This window comes from Typopeltis vanoorti, chromosome 14 (genome assembly GCF_054136105.1).
Source record: "Typopeltis vanoorti isolate ZY-2024b chromosome 14, IOZ_Tvanoo_1.0, whole genome shotgun sequence".
Lineage (NCBI taxonomy): Eukaryota > Metazoa > Arthropoda > Arachnida > Uropygi > Thelyphonidae > Typopeltis > Typopeltis vanoorti.
In genome coordinates, this window is record NC_143562.1 from 83,329,003 (window position 1) to 83,355,376 (window position 26,374).

At 34.5% G+C, this 26,374-nt stretch overlaps 1 protein-coding gene across 1 annotated transcript in view; it reads left to right on the plus strand.

Annotated features, from left to right (window-relative positions):
* Window positions 1-2,105: 2,105 nt before the first annotated feature.
* The window catches only part of LOC150099716 (retinal homeobox protein Rx1-like), a 44,405-nt gene continuing 20,136 nt past the window's right edge, over window positions 2,106-26,374 (plus strand). The window contains exons 1-2 of the mRNA XM_090403481.1: window positions 2,106-2,349; window positions 8,990-9,270. Coding sequence (XP_090259607.1) covers window positions 2,106-2,349; window positions 8,990-9,270 — 525 coding nt within the window. The remainder of the gene's footprint in view (window positions 2,350-8,989; window positions 9,271-26,374) is intronic.

The following is a 26,374-nucleotide window of genomic DNA, read 5'->3' on the forward strand; positions in this document are numbered from 1 at the left end:
GATTTATGGGCTCTAGACATGTAATTTTACTTTTGCTGCAACAAAATCCGATTAAAAGCAAAACTAAAACGAATCGAATAATTTTAATCGAGATCCTGAATATCAAATTTCGTTAAACTCCATCCATCTATCTTGACAGAGTTATTAATATCAGTGTGAATCATTTTACTAAATTAAAAAAAATAATAATAAATTCAACCGAAACTAAAACTGACCTCATGAAGTTCAGTTTTGGTTTGATTTATTGTAATATGTAAATTCTACACGTTTTGTCAATTTATAGTCTGTAAATAGTTCTACGGAAACAAAAGCTGACGTAGATCGACAAAATTTTTCTATGGATTAATTTCAATAAAATCCATACATTCCATCCAGTCTCGAAAATAACTTTGGTGCGGTAGGAAGGACAAAAAAAAATCTAATATATGTTTACGCATTTCGAGGAACATGCATAATAAGAAAAGAAAGAAACAGAAGAATAATATGATGAAATTAAAATATTTGGGGCGCTTGCCGGCTGCACTGCTCCAATTTTCTAATAACTTAAGAAATAATGGCAGTTTGGATGCTAATACCGTTGAAATGCCACTAATAATTCACCAAAAAGCATTTATGCCAATATACATATGGTTTTGAAATTTGGCAAACATAAATGAACACAAGAAGATAATACTGTATCCATCATATCTACTATTGTGAATTCTATTATTAAAATGTGCCACGAGCGAACTTATAGTCGGCTCATAGATATGCATACCTACATCTGCAGTAGTTTCAGATGCACAAAAATTTAGTCTCTTCAAATCTTTATCAAGTGCATTGACTATTACAGTGCGCTCACTGTATGGGGGAACTATGGGAAGTTAAATACAGACCTCTTCTCATGTTTCGGACAATTCTGCTTTATACGTATCGATGGGATTCTTGATTAAAGATTCCACTCGCATTAGCAATTATGCTCATAATTAAATGACCCTGATTTCAGTGGGAAGGGAGCAGATGTAGGAACAATTTATTGCTCCTGTTCTAGGCTGTTAGTATGTAATGTCTAAGGGTGAAATTGAACAATAAAGTAACAGGCTTCTTATATCTAGTTTCGTATTTGCAATACATAAGTACTTGTGCTTAAAGCAATAATTCAAACGAAATGCAATGCAAAATAAAACCACGGCAGCCAGATTAGACAACTAGTTGCTGATAGACAGAGCACCGAAACTAAATGTTTCTCTCGCTTTCTATACTTTCGTGACAATTTCTATCTGTCTGTCGCTTTTGATAACAGCAAAGACGTGTATGTAAACGTGTCCGTATACTGGCTCAGGTACGTGATTGAGTTCAAACGGGATACTACGTCCAGCACGTAATATTCGATGTCAGCAAAGGGCATCGCCGGCTGTCAAGTTCTTTGCTGGCAGCAATATGTCACGACACGGAAGTACCTTTTTCACGCAGCACGTGACGGATTAATTGTTAAAGAAGGGTCCCCGCTTTCCGCTCACATTATTCTCATTGGTCAAGAACATTTCCATTCAGAGCCGCCACAGAAGTGAGAAATCTATTGGTAACGTTTACGCTGTTGTCTGCATCGATCTGTATGCGGAGACCAATCGGAGCCCTGCCTCAGGAATCGCGCTCGGTGCCTTTTCTGTAACGAGAAAGACTTGGGGCGGGATTTTGATGCTACGTGGTTGGACTATATCAACAGTCGTTGGTTACCTTTTGGCAGTGTCAAGATCTCGCAGGTGAAGTGGATATATGATATTATGGTGGCGAGAACTTAACAAGTGTTCTAACACGTGACAGCTCACTTAGTCCTACTGTTCAGTTCAAAGTAATCAAAGTGAGTGAAAGATAAAAAAAAAAAGTATGACGAAGGCTGGAATAACCACCAACGAATACGCTGAACTAAAAGACAACAGAGGAAGTTGGAGACAGAAAGAAAAACATGACTTCAAGCTATGACTATGTATATTCCAAAAGAAATTCATTACTGATAAATAAAACTGAACTAAAAGTACAAATAAAGTTCGACAGCGCACAAATCAGGACATTCTACACAAATGGACATGAGGAGCGAATTCACTTCCTCTAATGTCCATCCATCCATGACGGATCTACTGAAGCCCAAGAGCAAGATGTCAAGAGAATCACTGCTTCCTGCACATTCTATAGATGCTATTCTTGGACTGAGACGGAGGAGAAATCAAATGGAATCTGGTGACGATACCTGTTTCACCGTAACCAAGAGTACATATCCAGGACTGATAGAAAAAACAGAACAGATTACCATGCACGATGCCAGTGGTCGGTGCATTACAGAACAATCTCTTGTCGAGTCTCCATTAAAAGGTTGGTTGATTTAATCTAATTTCGTTTTGTTTTAAGCCTATGTATTTATACGTATATCATACAATATAGTAATGTGGTAATCCACATTACTATAATTTTTTAATATACTATAATATACTGTAACCAGGCCTAATGTGGCAATCCACATTAGGGCTGGTTAAAGATTCCGAATGTGGCTTTAAGAACTAATACAATAAATAGCTGCAGCATAAGCAACTATAATAATGCGAGATAAAATACATAAGAATGAAGAGGGGGGGGGGAATGACCATTTATTGTAAGAAATGTAATAGGTTAGTGTTTGTTTTCCTAACCATGTATGGATTAATAGCAAAGATAGGAAACGTTGAATATTGATGTAATAATAGTTATATAATATACAATTACAATTCAAGTATTTATACAGTTAATATGAATAAAAAATCTCAGAAGTATACTTTAACACGTAAATAGTAAAGAAATTAATGCTCATATTCACTGAGCAAAAATTCAGATCATTTTACGTAAATTTCTGACTCAGATTTTTTAATACGTACTGCTCAAAATCATGCTAAGAAACAAGTACTAAAATGCCAAGATAATATAGGCTGAAATATATTTTTCGGACTCTCAAGAGTTTGATTACAACCCTTTCGTCCAGTATCTGAAGCCCAGGAAACAAAAAAAGCTTTTGAAAATCACTTACAAACGATTCCTGTTCGATTATGTGAAACACGCTTGCAAGCATTTTAATCTAAAAAAATCAGGAGGTGTCTGGAATGGATATATTTATTAATCAATTAAAATGAAAGATAATATTTCATTTTTAACTGATAAAATTGAAAAAAAGTTCATAAAACCTCTTCTGAGACGAAGTTATGCGCCCTTTCGACAGTAATTCTGCAAGTTGTTGGGCATTTGACTACTAAACAAAAGAAGTTCGAGAAATAGTATTTAATTCTGGATGGTCAACTGTAAAACATTCTGCTTTCAAATATTTTAAAGTCACATCATTTTTTCACCTTCAAGATAATTATTTGACGGGTGAAATCTTGATAGATAAAATGGTTATTATAATTAAAATAAAAAAGGAAAGCCTAAGAACGGAATGAGACGTAATGACTGCGTGAATCACAAAAGCATATGGCAAGAAAACATAAAAATGTTTTCTTGCCATATGCTTTTGCCAAATTAAGACATTCGGCTAAATAAGTTCGCTATTAATATCACATAAAATGTACAACGTACAACGCACTTCTATCGCAAAACTCTGCCGTAACAACTGCACAGAAATGCAAGAGTTCGTGATTTTGAAAATATTAACCAACAAGATATCATTAAAAAAGAAAACTGCATTCAAAGCTAACTTTTCAGATTCTTTTTTTTTATTTATTTACTGGGATAAACCCCAACTAAAAGTGTATTTTTTATGTCAATCCCACCTACTAAAGGTTGGTAACTTGTAGCATTTTATTACTATGGGTAAACTAAGAGGAAATAATTCAGCAACTGCGCTCTAGAGACAAACACGTAACCTTTATCAAACCACTTTAGGCATCCAATTAAACAGGATGGCCATTTCACAATGGGTGAAGAGTTTTCAAAGGTGATGAAAAGTAGGTTGCAACAAACGAAACAAAGCCCATTATTTAACCTAGTATAGATATTCCGAGAAAGGCAGACCATGTTCGTAAAGCAAAAATGATATTCAAGGGCACATATTACACTGTTTAGGACCAGGGAAAACTAAATGAGAATTGCATTAAAAATTCTTTATGCTTCAATTGTGCTTAGTAATTGAAGAAAAGAATGGAGATGAAAAGAATGAGGGAGTTATTATTATTATTTTTTAAATGTGAATCATGTCCAGTAGTAGTGTCACAGCTATCGACGAACATCGTGTACCATCTAATGCAGTTCACAAACATCCATACCAAAATGGGATTCGAAAAACCTACAGCATGTTATTTGGAGCGCGAGCAAGCTGTCCAATGGACCAATCAAGGCAGACAACTTCCTAGAGCACCAGAGCGAAACTCTGAGAGAACAAAGTTAAGTAGGAACAGCTACAGGTGATACTATAGCTCCTCTAAGCGTTCTGGTTTCGGTTAAACGTATTGAATAATTAAAGATGTTTGAATTAAGCAACTGAAGCAACTGGGCTATGAGGCCAGTATATTATACTTGTTAATTATGTCTAGATTTTTGCCGACCTCCAGAACAAGCAGGATTCAGAAAAAATTACGCACCATTCATCATATATATGTAATAAGTCAAATGATTGAAAAGACAAATGAATACCAAAAACCCTTAGGTTAACACATTTGTTGATTTTGAAAAAGCACTTGATTCAATTTCAACATTAACTATTTTAGAAGCCCTTAAAAATCAAGGAACTGAAAAAAATTTACATTGATATACTTAGTCATATATGTAAAAATTCAACAACTTCTGGCAGGTTTGCTTAAAGACTTCCTGAATGAAAAATTGCCATCTACATATAAAACCATAACTCACGTTCAAGTGAAAAGCCCTTATAAAGATTTTTCACGTCCTAGACAAGATTCGAAACCAAGATCTTCCAACCAAAAGGCACCGTCGATACCCAGTGAAAATGATTATAGAAAAGGCCGTTATTGTAATCAGCAGAAATAGTAAAAAATGTATACTTCGTTTTATCCACATTAACGGAGATGCATTTATTTATTTTTATGTATTTACAACGTATATTCATTCGATTCATTCACCTTTACGATGTTTGCGTCTTGTTCAAGATTTTGTAGTCGTTCAGACCCTTTAATAGAATCATTTGTTGATTTGAATTCTGTTTTTCATGTTTGCAGTCTTGAGTACAAGTGAGACATAAAGAAAGCCACGGCGATGCAGACAGTATTTTCCCCCCCCTTTAATTGTGGTATGAAGGAATGGAAAAACTGGAGCAAGAAGAAGTTAATCTCGAAAAATCGAACCCAATGATTATAAATTAAAGACTGGAGGAAAGAAAGGATTCTAAACAACAAGAAGAGAAATTCAGAGAATTTCTTAAAACTTAAAAATAGTGAAGACATGACAGCGAACTTTGGAATTAATCCGAAACAAAGAATAACGGGGCGAGAACACATAGGGTAAATGTCCTTATTTTGTTTGTTTATTGTTTGTTCTAAACTTTTTTTAGTAAACATTCTTACCTCACGCGACATCGCATTGTATATTCCTGTCTAAAAACGAAGTCGAAATAAAGAGAAATGACTGTGGAAAAACACGTCCTATGCTCTCCATCGCTGGTTCTCTTATTAAGTTCTTGTGATGTCATCGAAATAATCCCACAGAATCAGATTGACATATGTGACATAAACTGCGAAAAAGCGGAGTTATAAGTGGATTGACGATGTTCACTGGGAGTTCAGTTATCGCTCACTAATAGCATCTGTCAAAATATCTTTTTCTTTATGTCTTTACAGTATGTCTTTGCCAAAGGATTACCCTCCTACACAGCACAACACTAACACATAAAACAGTTAATATCATTTACTTTACCGACCTGTTGAGGTGTGTGTGTACTGAATAGTGTTTGGGTAGTATTCGTATGAAACTACGGAGGTTCACAAGTACAGAAATATGAAAAAGGATCAGGAAGTTGTATTCTTTATCTCTTCTTTCTACTTATTACTGGAGAGCTTTTGTACTTTTCTGAATAACGATGAAAACTAAAATACTTCTAAGATCATAAAGCAGATTCCCTTATATAGGAAAACACCGAACCAACTTGTGAGGTTTGTGCTCCTTTTACATATTTATTCAACAAATTGGATTTGCTGACAGTACAAAAGGCTCATATAACAATTAGTTCTGTTATCTCAAAGGATGAAACTTTTGTGGTAAGTTTGAAAGAATATATAGGATGGATATTCAATGGTGAATACTTTACTTTTGGGAGAATGAAGGGCGACTGATAAGTACTTATCAGGTTTTTTTTTTATATATTTTATTAATGAATTAATATAAGTTATTTCAAATCTTTATTTATAAGATTTCTGATTTTTAATTTTTGTTATAATTCAACCAGATCCTTAGACGTATATAATAGCATGAAGAAGGATCTGGTTGAATTAGTTGAGGATTATTACACAAACTAAAATTCAGAGAGGCATTGTCCCCTAGTCCCTCCTTAATGTCTGTTTATATAATGCGATTTTATTAATTTATGCAGGATGTAATTCTAAAGTTCTCAGACCATTCTCACAAAATGTTTCGAGTAGGCTTCATGGAACTATATATTATTTTGTCACTTAATTCTACCTGCTTATATTATTATATTACACAATAGGATATTCATATTATATATAATCGTATTACTTATTTCTACTTTTTATCTCATTCATATTTTGGCACTGCTTTTAAGTATTTGCGTGCAGTTCAACATATCAACGTGTATGTCGGCATGTGTCAATCGGTAAAAAATAGCCACGATTTATGCGATTATGAATAGGTGCTTAGCAAATAAATCAGCATGTAGTGATGAATGTTTAGGTTGTAGAGCGAATTGGTGTTTTCTTAGGTTTTAATATTTAAATACGATATTCGGCCATCCGCATCGAGTACGAACTATGTGGTGACTAAAGAATCAAGAAAATATTCGAGCAGAAAGAGACTCATGATTAGCAGAATACCTGGAAAATAAATCTGATATTTTCCCGTGGATTTTAACAGAAAATATAAGGATGTGATGGACGTCGGTAAAATTTTGTTCCGAAGATTTTCATGTAAGATCGGAATAAAAATAACTTGCTGCAATCTTAGGAACATTTTCCAACGGGGAAAAAATGATGTGGGCGTCATTCTGATTTCAAAAGTTGTTATCTTCTAAAAAGAACAAGATCTGAACCCATTAAAAAAAAAAAAAAACTGAAAGCTATCCTAAAAGATGACTTCGAGACTTCCGTTTTTATTATATGGTCTTAGAACTTGAAGATAGTCCCTTTGTATGTTCATATCTCATTCTAATCTCATACTTCCGAACCTACTACTGTGTCACGGATGTTTTGCGAATGTGCTTAGGTGGTAACCATATACCGCTTGTGAACCACCACCCAGCTAAATCAAGTCCTGAGCCGCTTGAAAAAGTGCTGTGTTTAGTCTCTAGAGCACGACTCTAGCCTGGGCATAGTACTACATGTGCTATACTGCAGTGTTTTTCAACCCACAATACCCCGAGGGGTGTGAGATAGTATACAATATCATGGTAACATGGTGTAAAAGTGGGAGAATTTCTAAGCACTTGCCGCCTTTCAAACAAAAAAAAAAGTTTAGATCTTTTGTGAACAATTTATATATCTTGGTCCCCAAAAGGACCCATATCAGATATTACGTTGATACTAAACTGAAACAAAAGTTTCACAAAACAACACGTGCCCTTACTACATGTAACATAATAAAATAAATTCAAATAACGTAACAAAGTTAACATTAAACATGATTTTATTAATATTTAAATACAACATAGGGGGAAAAACCTCAAAATAAACACAATACAAAAGCAGAAATTAGGAAATATTTTATTTAATGCGACGCGTATGCTTGCCATAAAATATATAATAATTTATTTTTATTCATAGGAATAAATGGATTTTTGGTCACATGCCTATTCTTTCAGAAGACTGAAATGAAAATGTTCCTGCATACCAATAAACATCCCTCCCAACGAACTTCAATCTGATACAAAATATCCGAGTAAGACAGAATCGTCAAGTCTTTCCCGTCTCTTATTCCATTCATCCCTCAGTAAGTCATAGGGCTTGTCGGTAAATTACAAAACCATCTGGAGAATCAAGAGGGAATTCATCACTCACGTCAGGTTGGAGATGCGTGAGTACCGTGAGTGTAGTAAAGGATGGATAATATAAGAACCCACTCTAGATCAAACAGTGTTTTTCAAGTCACTTCAGTTCTCCACTGATCAAGATGCCAATCTGTGATGAAACTCACTAGATCACTAGCCAACTATGTCGGCAAAGCGCAGTGATAAAAAAAAAAAAAGTCAAAAGCTTCTTCCCTTTTTTTTTTTCTATCCTCGAAAATTGAGTATGTTAATTTGAAATTTTTGTAAACACATTTACTAGCGTCTCTATCACGGTGGAAATCGAACCCACGACCTGTTGACTGCAAAGTACCGACACTTTCAGTTCGGCTACTCATACCGGCAAATTCTGTAGCACGTTGGAAAAGTGGGGAGAGGGAATAAAATTAAGGAATTTATGGAAGATCTATTGAGGATTAACGCTAGTAGTCAGATTTGGATGCTTGAAATCTTAGTATAGTAAAGTGTTTTCCGTACATTTATTTTAGAAGGTTTTTTTATTATATTGTACTAAGTAAAGTTTTCTTTACTTAAAATGGGCTGCAGGTTAATTTTACGTGGTTAATTTAACTGTGGTGTGGATGTTTGCGAAGTTGAATTTTCATTGCCCGACGTAGCAGAAGCTTGAAAATCCTAGAAATTCTTGAATTTCCCAGTTTTTTCTGGTGTAGAAACTTTTCTTTGTAATTATGCTTTAATCATAGACACTATAAGTATCATATTGCAAAATTAAACAGATGTTTATTTATAGAATTCGATGTTCATTTTGCATATCTTTAAGGCATAGATCAATTTTCCTTACAGCTACTTCCCGTGATGGAACGTCTTCCTCTGTCACTGTGGTTATATCCGGTAAAAACACAGTGTCAACGACATCTAGTGATACAGACTCATATGGTGGAACAGTTACGAGCACTATTTACAGGGATCAAGGACTAAAGAAAAAACACCGCAGGAATCGTACAACCTTCACCACGTATCAGTTACACGAACTCGAGCGTGCATTCGAAAAATCTCATTATCCAGATGTCTACAGTCGAGAAGAATTGGCCATGAAAGTCAACCTACCGGAGGTTAGGGTTCAGGTAAGAACTAATGATGTAGTTTGGTTTGGTTTGAGTAGAATTACGGTCAAAATAACCAAGGTCATGAGGCCATGTAACTGTTAATGTGTTTTCTACGGAAAACACATTAACAGTTACATGGTTTGTTTATTTTGTGTGATGAAAAAAATCCGTTTCCTGACACCAGAGTATGAGAGTCGCTAACTCACCGTAGGAATTAACGAAATTTCAGTTGTCATTATTTTTGTTCATTACCAGCTTATCAGAAATTTTCTTCCATACTGTTCTGCAATTTGTCAGGTCTCAGATTCCTTTCGGCGCTTAATTTTCTATCTTTAAAAACACTACTGTGAACCAATCTATCTATATCTTCCTCTGGATCTTTTCCTACTGCTTTGATTCAAATATTTCTAATCTAACATCTGGTCTTTCGATTCTCTATTTTTAATATCATTCCTGTATTTTTTTTTTTTTTTCAAATTTTCAAAGCCTGTCTCCACTTTTTGATCAACAGATTTGTTCTAACCCAACTCTTAGATTCATTTGTTAAAATTAGTTTGAACACCGTCTTGAATATTATTCTATTACTATTTTGTCTTAAATTCGTATTCTGTTGTCCATTTCCATGTTTCATTTCAAATATTCACTAAAATTCGGCCTAAATAATTAAATATGTAACGCATTCTATAAGTCAACTGAAAATACAGTTACTGTTTTCCGTTTTCCTGATACTATCACCGTGTCTTCTCCTTACTGCTGAATGTCATATTAAATCTTGTCAGAGAAATTACCTAATCTGTTTACAGCCTGCTGAAAACTTGTAATAGATTTATTTAAGAAGATAACATTATTCGCATAAAAGAAAAGAAGAAAACTTAATTTATTCTATTTGGATAACAGGTTTGATATAACTTAATAATGTTGTCATGTTATCTGTAATCTCAAATCACAGTGGAGATTCTTCTCTCTTACGTTTGTTTTAATACAAACCATTTTCTATATAATCTTCGATTCTAACTGCTGATGTTGCTTTTCAGCTGAATTCAGTATAGTCGGACTTGAATTTTTTCCCCATTGGTACACAATGATATAAGCTTCTTTGAGATTAAAAAAAAAACTTAAATATAGACGATTCCCATAGTTATGTGACGATCTGCATAGTAAAGTAAAAATCTAATCTTAGCAACCTTTCCTAGCTCAACGTTTTTATCAATGTTCCCTTCCACAATTTTCTTAGTCGTTTCTCAAGTATGCTTACATAAAAAAAATCAAGAAATTCCTGATATAATTCTCGCATTCAGTTTAATTTATCTTTTTTATAAAGTGGTACGATGAGAAAGCTGTATTCTAATCATATGACATTTTATCTTTGGATAAGTTTTCTAAAATGGAATGTAGGCAATAAACTTTTATACCCTCATATTTAAGTATTGAAAATCTAATAGAATTTGCCTTTCCAATTTTAGGTTTCTGATACACCTATATTTTAAGCCACTCTTTCCTACATTTTTAAGCTTACAGACACCAAAACATTTTACTACTTTCATATTTATCTTTTATAATCTTTCCAAAATATTCCCATGACTTTTTGCTTACCTTTACGCATGACTTATCTTTCTTCCATTTTTTTCTACAGTCTCTATTTTACATGCTGAGCAATAGTTAACAACGTTCTAGATGATTTCTTCTTTTTCTGGACTGCCTCTAACTTTTGAGTTCACCATGGTGTTCTGATTTTTCTATCATTGCGGAAAATTTCCTTTCACCTTCACCTGGCTGAATCCATCAATCAATCAATGATTTATTCAACAGAAGCTAAGCCGATAGTGTATTCCTATTTCAGTTTCGCGGTACACTCCTAATACGATGTTGAAAGATTGTAGTCATGGCTATTCTTCGCGACAGTGATGTGCGAACTAAGAACAAATGCTTGAACCTAGCTAACACTAGCTAGTTATTAAGCAGATTAGAGTACTCTATTTGTAGACCGAAAAGCGTTGAATGAAAGTGAGAATTCCTAGCTTTGACTAGAACCTTCAATGTTGGAAATTTGCTACCTGCACATTACCAGGAGTCATCCTGCGGATTGGTTCAGCGACAAGTTTTTTCAGCTTAAAAAAGTTAAAAGTTAAGACTCAATAACTCTAAACTTAAGAGTCTCTTCTACAGATCCATTTTCTTCATGTAATTAGAATATAAATTCCCAATAAGCCTCTAACTGTGATCCCGCTACCGTGATTACTGGAATCCTGAAATGACTTCTTATTACATACAATGTTTTCATTTGCAAATTTTCACAGTTCTCAAAGCTATCGAAAGATATATTAAAATGGGTATGTAATAAATGAATGACTTGTTTGCTTATTAAATTAACAATTAATCATTTAGTTTTAAATGAGTTTTAAAAAAAAAAAAATATTTGTTTGAGTGACAACTCAAAATACTTTTCTCTTTTGCTTTTTGCCTTCATCAAAAGTTCTTAAATGAATTGGCTGCCCTCCTACAGACGAAATAGCTACATCAAACTGCGAAGGCGTGCATATAAGTGCAAATAGGTAAAATATTGTCAGAATCTTGAACACAGATCTAAATATAGATATGTGCATACGTGACACGCTTATGAGAGCTGCAATTCTTTCCTAGTAACACTAAGTTAAACTGTTTCGTCAGAAGAACACGCAATTTCTAGACGGACAGAATAAAAGTATTAATTTTAAACATGACATTTACATCATAAATATTATTTCTATTATTAATTTGTTAATGCATTATTAAAACCTACAAATGTTATTTTAGATTAAATCAAATCAAACAAAAATCTACTTTGCAAGCTACTGTCTTACGAAAGAGAAATTTTGGGAATAAAGTTAGTGGATAAAGTATCTTTTAACAAAAGATCATTGAAAGCTATCCTCAGTATCGACGATGCTCTTTGGTTTAGAAATACGCGAAGAATCTTTATCAGCGCATTTCAACTGAGTTTAATTTAGCTGGTCTCATGCAGAGGTAGAGGGTTTTCCTTCAGAAAACTAGGACTTTTCATCCTGCTAAACAGGCAAACTGGCCAGAAAAAACATAGACCATCGCACCATGGCCTCATAGTTCTTAGCGGCATCATCATTTCCTTCAGGTAATTTTCAAAACAGTATGTAAGCACCTATTATGGTAACTTTGAGTGGTTTATTGTTGCTCAGTCCGTCTGCTGGTATATGAAATCTACACTAAAATATAAAATAAATAAATAAAATAAATCCTTTTATTCCCCTATAGGGAGAAGGCGAGGCCATTGAGTCCTATCTAACTTTTTTGGAGACTGAGAGGGAAGTTCATCGGTAGCCAATCAGAGACAGTTGGCCTAAGACACTAAAATACGTCGAGCCATTCTTTGTTTAAAGGACCAACTTTTTAGCACCTAAATTAAAATCATGCGAAATGATAATAATTCGAAATATGCCACAATATTAAACGAATCCAGATGGTTCGAGGTGGAAATGAAGGCATGCAAGTAAGATGATAGCGAATGCTATTGCAATTGTTATTTAGTGAAATAAAGACCAAATTTAATCAAACATCTTGTAATTATCATGTTACAAAATTGATGGCATTGTTGAAATAGTAATCCAACGAAACGCCTCAGCTGTGCATTTTCGATGTAATAATATATCAGAGCCTCCATAATACAAACAATCGGACTACCGACACAACATGGATCCTTTGGTTAGAAAATATTCTAAATATTTCCATCCGAAGGATAAAATGAAGATATTAAAATCATTAAAATTAGATTAAATAAGATTAAAATCATTACGCGTCATTGATGATTAAAAATACGACCGAAGAAAAACAAAACCGATTTATATGATTATTTTCTCATAATTTCCATTACGCTCCAAACGACATGCATACAAGGATAATTGCACCAAGCAAAACATATTCCAATTTTGAAGCCTTTCATCGGTCCGATTTCATTGGAAGTAACAACAAAGCTTTTCTGGCTAAAATGGATTTTGATGTAAATGCGATATTTAAGATCATTCACTCAAATTTGTCGAGTCGTTTCAATTTTGGTTGCAACAGTCATTTACAAATGGATAATTTACAAATAGAGTAGGAAGAATAAATATTCTCGTATATATATATATATATATATATATATATATATATATATCGAAGGCGCACGACTTTGCAGAGTAGCTTGATACGCTGTTTTTCAATAAATGGATTCTGTCTTTTAACCTAAGCACCTAGAAAAAAGTTGTTAACCACGCTTATGCATGATGTGACTAAATACTAAGAAACTATAAATATTTATAGCCGGATTACTCACTAGACAACTGCCCAAGGCAGTAATTTCGAAAAAAACACGCTTTTGTAGGAATCAAATTTTTTAAAATAGATTTTTCATTTGTTTTTGTAAAGCTTTCATTTAACATAACTATCACATTCAAGGTTAGATCTCTCCCTCTCTGTCTTTTATTTTAAGACAAATAAGGCGGTACAATATGTTCTATTTATTAATTAAAAAAAAAACAGCAATTTCCTCAGTAACACAGTCGGATGAATGCCATGGCATGAGTCCTTGACATGAATAAAATGGTGTTTTAACTGAAGGTAAGTTACCCATCATCTCTTAAGACGGAAAAGTATTCCTACCGGATAACTCAATTTTTTTTCATTCCGAACATACAAACCGGTCTGCACATGTACAACGAAGTCAGAGAACACGCTGGGTGAGTAGTAGCTAAAGAACTGGAGACCTACATATGTTCTGTAGGATGGGAGAAAGAGAGAGATGCCCAGTAGAAGTAGAACCTGAATTAGGAGCTTGAATATTGAAAACTTGATCAAAGGGGTGAAAATTCAGGAATCTGGATAGTAAACTGGAAACTGGAATCCGAGATTGGAGAATGTGAAGAATGATCGGGAGGGAGGAGTAACCCGATGACTACTCCAGCCCTTTTCATGCCAGTACAATAATCAGCCAACTAACCAACTAATACATTATATCAGCGCTTCCCAAACTGTGAGCCGCGGCCCCCTTGGGGACAGTAGGTTTTGTTGAGGGGGGGGCGGTGAAATAATGAAAACAAATTTAAAATGTTTTAAGACTAAGTAGATTTTTTATCTTAAAAGAAACGTATTTAATTTTTATTATTTATTATTTCTTTTTTGTTATATTTTATATTTTAATGGAAAAAAATCACACATTGGTGCGGGTTCACAAATTTTGCTTCCTGCGTATTTCGGCGCTTAATGAATATTAGTAAATATATGCTTATTCATATAAGTTTCATTTCAAAGCAGAAATCTAAGAATTGCAGTTTCAAATATTTCACCTGATATTGGTGTAGCAGTATTGAAACACATCCATCACATTAAATTGTTATTAAACTTCTTTTAGGTTTTTAATTCTTTCTTAATTATTAATCGTTTTAAGTTTCATGTGCTTGTACTGCAAATGTACAATAACAATACATTTATCTCTATAAAAATATGAGATAATGTGCCATGTCAAACGTGTATGTAAGATGCAAAATGTAATATTTGCATTTGATTTTTGCAATATTCGCTGTGTATGTTTTGCATTGAATATAAATACAATAAATATTATAATAATATATGTCTATATTACGATTTTTTTTCGAGGGGGGCCGTAAAATATTTTCATTTTTCCAAAGGGGACCCTGACATCCAGAAATTTGGAAAGCACTGCATTATATCATACTGTGATCTGTAAATACTTTTCTATTAAAAAAATCAAGTAAACTAATATTCTTAGGCATCCTTAAAGGAAGTACCTTCAGTGGACACAAAACTGAATATTGAAATCTCTCGACCCAGACATGTTATTAACATTATTACATTATCACTAGAGTGTCAGAACTATCACGGGAGGCCACTCTACATTAAAACAACATTGCACGGTATACAATCGAGCGTCTATAACACACTGCATCACATTATCCGCTACGCCCTTATACAATATTTTTGTCTGTTAACTGTGTGTGTGTGTTCTCTGGCTAGTTTGCCTATTTTGCGGTATGAAAAATCCGAGTTTCCGGGCTAGTTACCTCCGTATTGAGCCCACCTAAGTTACTTTCAAATGAAAAAAAAAAAAAAAAAGGAAAGAAAGAAAAGAAAAAAGAAAGAAAGCACAATTACTTGCGTCATAACGAGAGAATCGAATCAATAGAAGGACGCATGCCTGTCGTTCTTCCGTAATGATCTTTAATTCTTGTCGAACAATGATTGTAACGCGATAATAAAAATAAATAAATAAAATAAAATACAACAATCAGGAGATCACAAAAACAAACCCAGTGACAAGCTGTATATTGACATTTTTCTAAACTGTTAAATTAATATTAATATTACACGCCTTCGTATACAATACGAAGTAATTAAATAAGCAGAAAATTTTTGAGATGATAAAATCATAGAAAGAACTGAAGGCATGTTCAAGACGCGAAAAATGAAGCCTGTTCCTTGATTGCTAGTGTAATCGTTTATAACTTTTTAGACTTACACGTATCATATGTAATAATATAAAAATGTATAAAAATGATTTTTTTTTATTTTTTTATGTTGGGCCCATACACAGGAGGTTGGTTGGTCAACCTGTAGTACATTAGTACCGTGTACTAATGTACTATAGGTTGTACTAATGTACTATGGTTGTACTAATGTACTTTTCCCAACCCATTACCCGTGGGTTGGGAAAGGAGGAATTTGTTTACATTTGATTTGAATGACTTTAAATTGTATTCTTTGGAAACACAGCAGATGGGAGACTGTTCCACAGTGCAGCAGTTGCAGGGATGAAGGAAGAGGAAAAGAAACTTGTTCTGTTTGTTTCTAGGTGTACTGTGAAGGGATGTTGTGCAGCAGCTGCACTTGTTCCAATGAGCTTTGTACTGAGCGGAGGAATTATTGATGTTATTTCGGATGAGCATTTCCCGTGGAAATATTTGTAGAATATACATACTGCAGAATATTTACTGGATTTCACAAAATTCCGAAATTCAAAATTCAGCTACAGCAATGAAGTCCTTCCTATGATATTCTTACACGTAGATGCACTTTAAATTGTATTCCATGTACACCGTACCATGTAGGCTTTCGAAACCTGAAATGACAAATAGAATGTTTAATCCTTTTTCCATTGTCTCCTATGTATATTCTATATACATAGGAGAGTATAAAATACGTATATTCTTATGGCCCCTTAGCTTGTTTTGCCAGATAAAAACGCCAAGTCAAGCCTGTATGAGACCGGGTTACTCACCCTTCAGATGAAAAGTCGTGATAAAAGTTCTTCGCTTCGTAGACAGGACTCGAAGTATTTCCAACCAAAGGGCATCGTTGAAACCGACTGAACTACGGAGGCTGTTGATTAATATTATGCAAATCCAGTAAAAAAAATTACATTTTTATCACGTAAAAATGTAATAATGTGACGAATGGAAAAATTAGCAGTATGTCATAAACAAGTTAATTTTAACTGGTTTATGTTAACGAAACGTTAATTGTAGTTTAATAATAAAACCTCAATGATAAACATATGGGATACAGTTCATTTTAACTATCTTGCATTAATATAGTACTATAGAATAAATTACTCTTTAAAATGTTAATAACTGATCGATGAGAAAAGTAGATTTTAATTCTTAACAACGCTACACCAACTCTTCTAAACGGGAAGGAAGATTAAAGATCATATTCACTCACGCTTAACTAATCTCAATCTTAAACGCACTTTGAAAATTCATGAAAAGTGGGAATGCAAAACAGCTACTTTTCTGAACATGCAGCAGAATAATTTGCTAATCATTTGTTGTGTGCTTATCATCAGAAGGTTAGGCAGGGTTGCGATGTTTGGAATTACGGCGGAAGCAACTATAAGAGGCCGGTGTGTATTTTGTCTATTAATGACGTGAGTTTTCCGACCAGTGCCATTTTGTGGATGAAAGCTTGTCAGAGAGAGAGAGAGACAGAGAGAAATATGAGGAAAATCGTTTGCCTTAGTTTATGATGTACCAAGATCATTTGGCCCCACAGTCAGGAACAAAGAGCTCTATGTCTTTATTCTTGACTTTGGGTTCAAAGAAAGAGAGCTGGATATATTCATAGATCACCGAAGAGGAATATTCCTGCAATGAGTCACTGAACATTATACAGTCATCCCTCGACTTACGTCCGTTCGAAGATACGTCCGTGATCCCATAAGGGAATAAATAACATTTTTGATTATACTTTCGAACAAGACGCAAGCCAGCGTAAAGTAAAAAGTTTCTATTTTAAAAGGTTTTAAAAAAAAAGGTATAAAGGTTTTCATGCGTAGTGGCAACAACGCATTCAGCGGCAACCTCTCTCGACAGTCTGCACGTGTCTACAACAGTTTCGCCTGTTGATTTTGTGTTTGAGAAATAAGTTATTAGTGTATTTATCGTTAATTATTTCGCGATATTTTGTGCAACATGATCCCTACACGCCCAATCAAAAAACCAGTGAAGAATCGGAAAGAAAAGGAAAAATAAGAAAATAAAAAGAGGCGAGCAATGATCTTGAAACGAAGTTGCAAGTTATAAAGCAACATGAAGCTGGTAAGCCCGTCAGTGTGATTGCACATGACTTCGGATGGTCTCATTCTACAGTGACGACCATTTTGAAAAATAAGGATAAAATCGCAGAGGATTTGAAAGGATATGCTTCCATTAAATCGACGATAGTGACGAAGCAACGAATAGGTCCTATTGGTGATATGGAAAAGCTACTTGCGTCATGGATAGAGGACCTGAACCAAAAGTGCATACCCCCTTAGCACTATGACCATAACTGTTAAGACACCAAGTTTCTTCAACATGTTGAAGGAAAAAGCAAGGCCCGATTACGGCTACGAATTCAACGCTTCTCGCGGTTCATGAGATTTAAGCAGCGATTTGCGCTGCATGTGAAAATGTATGTTGAATCTGCAAGTGCCGATGAGAGGGCTGCCTGGAGAAATTGAATAAAATTATTACGGAGGAAAATTATTTGCCACAGCATATATTTAATATGGATAAGACCTTTTTGTGTCGGAAAAAAAATCCCAGAGCGGACATTCATCCACCTAAAGCTAAAATCTATGCCTGGGTTCAAAGCTCTTAAAGACCGTATTGCGATTCTGTTAGGGGATAATGTGGCTGGATATAAACTGAAACCATTTGTGATATGGCACAGTGAAAATCCAAGAGCCTTCAAAAACATTACGAAGCATACTCTTCAAGTTCATTATCGGAGCAATAAAAAGTCTTGGATGACTCAAAAATTGCTGGCGGATGCCTTAATCAACTGTTACGAGTGAAATCGAAAATTATTGTGTGAAAGAAAATGTAGAATTTAAAATTTTAATTCTAGGTAATGCTCTAGGTCACCCGTCTTATAGCTGTGATCTTTACCAAGCTCAAGGTCATGTTTCTCCCTCCAAACACTACTTCATTGATCCAATCGATGGATCAGGGAGTTCTTGCAGTGTTTAAGGCTTATTATCTACGGACAACTTTTTCACAAGCCATTTCTGCTTGTTTGCAGAATTGCATGACAAGACTCTCATGCAATTCTGCAAAGCATTAAAAACATTGCTGTGGCTTGGGACGAAGTGACCTCTCAATGTATGAGTGGCGTATGGAGACATTAAAAAGGTTTGTGCATGCAAAATGAAGACCTTTGTATATTGAGTGAAGAAATAGTGGGCCTAGCAAGCAATCAGAATTTCGAAGTGAATGATGACGACATAGTCAATCTTTGTTGCAGAAGAGGAAGAACAAGAAAAAGAAGAGGGGAAAACAGCAAGAGGGAAGAGGTTAAACAATTTATAGTGAAGGATCTTGCAGAAATGTTCTCTGCAGTTAGCGAAGTTCTCAAAATGACTGAAGACATGTTGAGAACCCAATGTTGAACGCTACTTATTAGTAGAAAGGAAAGCACATGATGCGCTTGCTTGCTATAAACAAATTTATGATGAAAAGAAGAAGAGGAACAAGCAAAGCACATTGGACATTTTCATCAAAAAAAAAAAGAAAGTTACACTAGAAGAGCCGCAACCACCTGGTCCTTCACATAGGAAAGGTAATGAAGATATGATTGTCGAGGAAGATTTGTGGGGTGAATATTCTCCTGTTTTATGGTAGCAGTAACGCACAGTACAGTTTTATAACAAGGTTTAAAAATTAAAATGACAGCATACTTATTACGGTTAAGTCCCTTAACCTCTATAACTCTTTTGATTTAATGTATCGACTTAGGTCCGAACCGACTTACGTCCTGACTGAACGGAACCCGGACGTAAGTCGAGGGATGACTGTACATGAAAGAAAGAAATTTAAAGGAGAGAAATTCGTTAGCTATTTTTTTTTTCAATGTCCAGCTCACCCATGAAAGGCTTCTTATAGCACATTTAGTACCGAAAATAGGTTACAGGTTATATAATCAAGGAACACTTCTCTTTTAGAATTTTTTTGAATAAACTTTATGAAAGAAAATAGAACTCAAGACCAAGTCTCCCTGATGAAAAAGGTTACTTTCAATATTTCTGGCCATACATTATCAAAACCAGAAGCCGACATAAAAAAAAAATAAAGAAAGGTTTCAACTTCGCTATCAATCCAGATCACATTACAAAGATGGATATTATCAGCAACATAGAAAAAGCACTCTCTTCATTTCCGAAAACAATAGCAAACGATATCCGATTAAAAAACACTGTTATCCTTTCAACTTCAAAACCATCAAAACTCAATATAACTCTCTCGAAAAGCGAGCCCTCTTAAACCTAAAGAACAAAGACATCATCATCCTAAAAGCAGACAAAGGCAACTCGACGGTCATCATGAACACCGAAGACTACATAACAAAGATCACTGAGTTAGTTTCAGACACGTCAACCTATCGCATATTAGATCTTGATCCAACTTTAAAAAATCAAAAAAGTGACTAATAACCTATTACGGAACATGACAAGTTGGCCTTTAGACTTACAACGAAGTCTCAAATCTCTACACCCACTGACGCCACGCTTATTATGGTGCCCAAAAGTGCACAAAATTGGAGTTCTGCTCCGCCCGATCGTCGACGGAAGAAATTCTCCTACATATCTAGCTAAACATCTAGCCCATCTATTGAAAGAAAATATAAAAAAATCAGATTCTTTCATAAAGAATTCTAAGCATTTCACTGAAAAATTAAAAGGCATCTCCATCTTAAAAACAGACATCCTCGCAAGTTTAGACGTTGTGTCGTTATTTACCAACGTACCAGTTGAAGAAGTTCTCAATATCCTAGACAATCTCTATCCACATGACACAGCTCAGCGTTTTCGTCATTGCCTCAAATCTAATTATTTCAAAGTGAATGACACATTATTATATGAACAACTTGATGGCTTAGCCATGGGCAGTCCGTTATCACCTCCCTATGCTGATCTGTTCATGGAAAAACTAGAAGCTGACATATTTTCCAAATGAAACCCAAAGCCGTTGGTTTGGTGGAGATATGTAGATGATGTTTTCATAATATGAAGAAGCACAGAAACAACCTTATTTGAATTTCTTACAAAAATAACTTTGCGTTAGAGTTAATATAAAAGAATAGCCAATTGCCTTTTCTGGATACACTAATCAAGAAACAAGAGGATGGACAAATCCAGCTCACAATCTACCGCAAACCAACATACACTGGACGCTACCTGCACTTCAAATCGACTTACCATATTGCACAGAAACTCAGCATAATTCATATGCTTAAGAATAGAGCGACCAACATTATCTCAGAAGAAAAAGATCTCCTTGATGAACTCACGCTCATATCTCAAACCCTAGTAAACAACGGTTACCCAAGAAATATAATCAAAAAGATTATTCAATAGAAACTCTCCACAACACAACCTTCTGTCACGCAATATACATCGTCCATCGTCATCCCTTATGCAGGCTCAATGTCAATAAAAATTTGCCAAACTCCTTAAGTCTTTCAACGTCAGAGTTGCTCTCAAACCTGTCAAGACAATACGCCATATTTTAAGATCACCAAAGGACATTAATACCTTCTTCAAATACGCAGGTATAGGGCAAACATCGAGAAGCCTGGAAATTCGAATAAACGAACATGTAGAAGACATGAACAATAAACATGTAGAACATGTAGAAAACATGAACATGAATGAAAATACTTCAAAATTAGCCCACTTCTCGATCTCTAACCATACCATCGATTGGGATAAAAGCTCCATGCGCTATATAGAAGAGGATTTTCGATGTAGAAACTTCAAAGAAGCCGCCGTTGTACTCCGCTCTGGAGAAAATCTTAACAGAAATCAAGGAATGATACTGAAAGACATCTGGAAAAGCCTAATAAGTTCGCTCAGCTTACCGGAATTTCATTACGCCAAAAACTACACAAAGCGTTCAATAAACAATGACTGATACACCACGTCCCATGCTTATGATGTTACGCGTCGGTTTAATTTATTTCACAGTGTTTACTCCATTCTTCTGTTTTACTAGTAAACGTTAGTTCCATGTACCGTTACACATGTCTTGAAGAAGCCAGACAGTAATGCTGGTGAAACTTGTAGACAATTCTTATATATTTTACAAATATCTGGTCAACTAATAAAGCCAATATATAATTTCAGTTCAATACCTACACAATTTTAAAAAAAAAAATCGCTTGCGTTGTATCGTTGTTGGTAGTCTATAAACACAACTGTGGGAACCTCGATATCAATTCATCAAGGAAATTTCCTAGTGGGAACGGGAAACACTGATTTAGGAACAAACGAGACAAAACAAGAACATATTCCCGATTGAAATATACCAACACATTGCGTCTCACGGGAATTTTAATGTTTAAATAGCACAACAAAAATCTTCTTGCAACAGCATTTTTTCTTGTTTGTTTACACCTATTAATTAATGAATCTTCCCATAGTTCTATGATCAACCGGCAGTGTCTTGGACGTCTTCTCTGGATTCTAGAATAACCGGTTCATTCGAAGGACGTTCTCTTACGAATATCAAATACTTCCCGCATTCTTGCGTGAAAATGGAAGAAACTTAACTTTGCTAACTTTCCATGATTATTTATATGCAGGAAAGGGATCTTAACTTGATCAATTAGAGGAACGTTTGCTACATTTTTATTTATTTTATTTTATTTTTATTTATTTATGTGTTTATTTTTAGCCCGTTCCCAGTTAGTCTATCTTTGGCGTAGTTAAGTAGGATTTTTCTCCGGGAAACTCGGGTTTTTCATCCCTCAAAACAGGCAAACCGGCGAAAAGAATACCCACAATATACATACATAGTCAAAGATAAATTAGTAAATAGCATGCAGGTACAAAAATTAAGTTAAGCAATGCGGTATCCACATATAAATAAAATTATAGCAAAGGTTACTTACAGCAGTAACCTGCACGGTCTACGCATAAGCATAAATCAGGAAGGTATTTAATCTCAGATTACACATATGTACTAAGTTTCACTATTTTTAAAACAGTCATTATTTTTTTTTAAAAATAATGAAGGAGTTGTTTATGGGATACAGATAAACGCTGTGAGGAGTGCAGCTAAAATCATAAATGAAAAGAATATATTCGAGCAGACAGAAAAGTGAAATGTTTTTAGATATAATAGAACAGTGTTCTGCTTTACAGGATCAAGTTAACGCAATCAAAAAGTTGGTTTATTTCTGAAACGTTTCAAATGTTTACACAATATATGGTACCATGTTTTCACTTTGAAAACAGCATATAATTTGGAAACATTAAATTTAATTCATATCAAATTTATTATATTCCATTTTTAAATGAGTATTTATTAGTGGGCAGCAGTATGGTAAAAGTTACTAACTGTACTAACACACAATGAAATTTTCACTAAATATGCTGTTCTCATGATTAACGTATTTTTTGCTGTTGTTCATTCAACTAGAAAATAATTCATAATTTTTTGACATAGACCAAAGTTATTTATACTTTTTATATAAATAACTTTCGTCATGGAGAAAAATCTTCCATGACTGTACAGTAAAGTACATACTGTTATATTGTCACACACACACACACACACACACACACACGCTCTATACTTTAGAATAAATACATCCTCCTGACTCGCATAGTGTAACTAACCAGTCCTCCTGTTTTTCAGTGTTGCAGCTCGTGCTTTGTGGCACCACTTGCAGCTGACCAGGTCAGATCGTTTATAAATTTGCTACTTCACATAACACCTTGAAACAGTTATGTTTTATTTACTGAAATGGATATAAGCAGTTATATTCATTCAATTAGACATTTTGAAATATATAGTATAACATTAAGGCGTTAGCGGATTTATTTCATTTTGTGTTTATTTTAAGGTGCTGCCTTTCTGACTAAATGTCTTTGTGTGCGCTGATGAAATTGGGTAACTTTCTAAGAGCCAGGCCGAGCGGTTAACGTATCCCGCTGTTGGCACGGATGTTCGGTCAATTAGAGCAACGCTTCCTAAACTGTGGGTCGCTTCCCCCCCCCCCTTGGGGGGGGCCTAGGTTTTGTTGAGAGGGCCGTGAAATAATGAAAACAAATTGAAAATACTTTACTTTTTATTTAAAATTTTTTATTTATTATTTCTTTTTTGTTATTTATTATATTTTAATTGAAAAAAAATCACACATTGGTGCGGGTTCACAAATTTTGCGTCCTGCGTATTTCGGCGCTTAATGAATATTAGTAAACATATGCTTATTCATATAAGTTTCATTTCAAAGAAGAAATCTAAGAATTGCAGTTTCAAATATTTCACCTGATATTGGTGTAGCAGTATTGAAACACATCCATCACATTAAATTGTTATTAAACTTCTTTTAGGTTTTTAATTCTTTCTTTATTACTAATCGTTTTACGTTTCCTGTGCTTGTACTGCAAATGTACAATAACAATATATCTATCTATATAATGTGTCAAATGTGTATGTAAAACGCTAAAAATGTAATATTTGCATTTGATTTTTGCAATATTCGTTGTGTATGTTTTGTATTGAATATAAATACAATAAATATTATAATAATATGTGTCTATATTACGATTTTTTTTTCGAGAGGGGGGGGGGCTGTGAAGTATTTTTATTTTTCCAAAGGGGGCCCTGACATCCAGAAGTTTGGGAAGCACTGAATTAGAGGAACGTTTGCTACATTTTTATTTATTTTATTTTATTTTTATTTATTTGTGTGTTTATTTTTAGTCCGTTCACAGTTAGTCTATCTTTGGTGTAGTTAAGTAGGATTTTTCTCCCGGAAACTTGGCTTTTCATTGAGAGATCACCACACTGCTTATTGGAGACCTGAAGCGGCTTGAAAAAGTTCCATGTCTGGTCTCTAGAGTAGGGAGGATTATTAATAGTGGTTCTTCTCTCACTCCCCCAAAGCTTTAGGAGAGTGAGTAAACTTTAGGATTATTTTCTAAATTAAGTTCATTTCACAAGCGGAATTAACCACTGTGACGATTCTGCTACATTTTAGTTACTCCTAAAATAGCTGTAGCTTAAAGTGAAAGGAATCTCAAATTAGAAACCTAAATTACTTGACATCGGTGATGTCTCGAGAATAGCTGAGAGGCATCGCGAAAAAAAAAAAAAGCATTCTCTCCCCCCCACTGAAATGTAAAGCCATGAGCTTGGTGATGAAATATTTTTGCGAGCACCACTTTACAATGGAATATGGTATTGGCAAATAAACAAATGATTTTATTTTTACTTTGTTTTTCATATTGTATAGATCCGCCGTAACTTCCTACAAAAAATATGTTCTCTTCTCATCTTCTTTATACCCTCTTTTACCTTGCGGTGTCGAGGATTTATTAATCATCGGACCTTAAACCGTTCACAGGATAAGGTGGTCAGCCCCCCCCCCCCTGCCCCAGTGTATCCTATGTCCTGTAGTGTTGAGTTCTCAAGGCCGGTTTGTTTGCTTTGCGGGATGAAAAACCCTAGGATAAACTGGAGAAAAAACCCTGCTGTCCACGTCCGGCTAACTTGGCTATGGCTTAGGAAGATCCTTCAGCTTCTCACGTCACCGACGGGAATCGAACCTAGGACACTCCTTCCCCAGGCATATGGTTGCGAAGCGCAAAGCCACTAGGCTAACCGGGCGGAAAAAATATGTTTTGACTAGACAGTCGCAAGTCTTAAATATCATGAAATAAAACCAGTAAAACTTGAACTTATAAAACATTCGTTTCAAAGCAAATAAAACATTTGCTTTGAAACGAATTTAATTTAGGAGGATTAAAAAAAATCTTAATTTTATTAAGAAAATTTTAACAAGACAAACATAACATCGATTTTGATGAAATGCAACTGATGAAGTTCTAGAACATGGGTTTCCAATCTACGACCATCGGATGAATGCAGCCAGTGACTTTGTGTGTGTGTGTGTGTGTGTGACCCAAAGAAGCATTCATGGTTATCCAAGAATACAAAATTCGAAAATTTCATGCCTCTGGATGGAACGAGTTTTAGTCTGAATCTAGATTGAAATCTCTTAAAATTTTTGAGATATTCAAAATTTAATTAATTAATTAATTAATATTTTTATCTTGATAAAAAGAATTCCAATTCCGACCAAATAACAAATAATGACAACACTAATAATACTCGCTATTTAAAACGCAGTTTTTATTTATTGTTAAGTTTATTGTTTTTTCTTTAGCGTAACTTTTTACAATAAAATATTTTTATTTTATTTATTTTTGTATTTTAAGTGTTATATTTGGTCTAATATACGGTGTACATATACCTACAGCATGCTATTTTGTTTTCTGTTTACAATTTGACTATTTCTATCCTCACGATAATTTATTATCATGCTTGTACTACTTGATATTAAAATGAAGTCGGCCGAAAGGGAAAGGATAATTTCTAATCTAATCTAATCTAATCTAATCTAATCCGCGGTTCACAAACTTAGGAAAACCCTGGGGAAAAAAATCTATATTCAGTATAGCAGGGGGAGGGAAACAATCTAGAAATTAGGAAATATTCAAATAACACGGGATATCAAAATAACGTTCAATCATAATGTAAAATTTAAGGATGATGTTCTTAGCAAATAT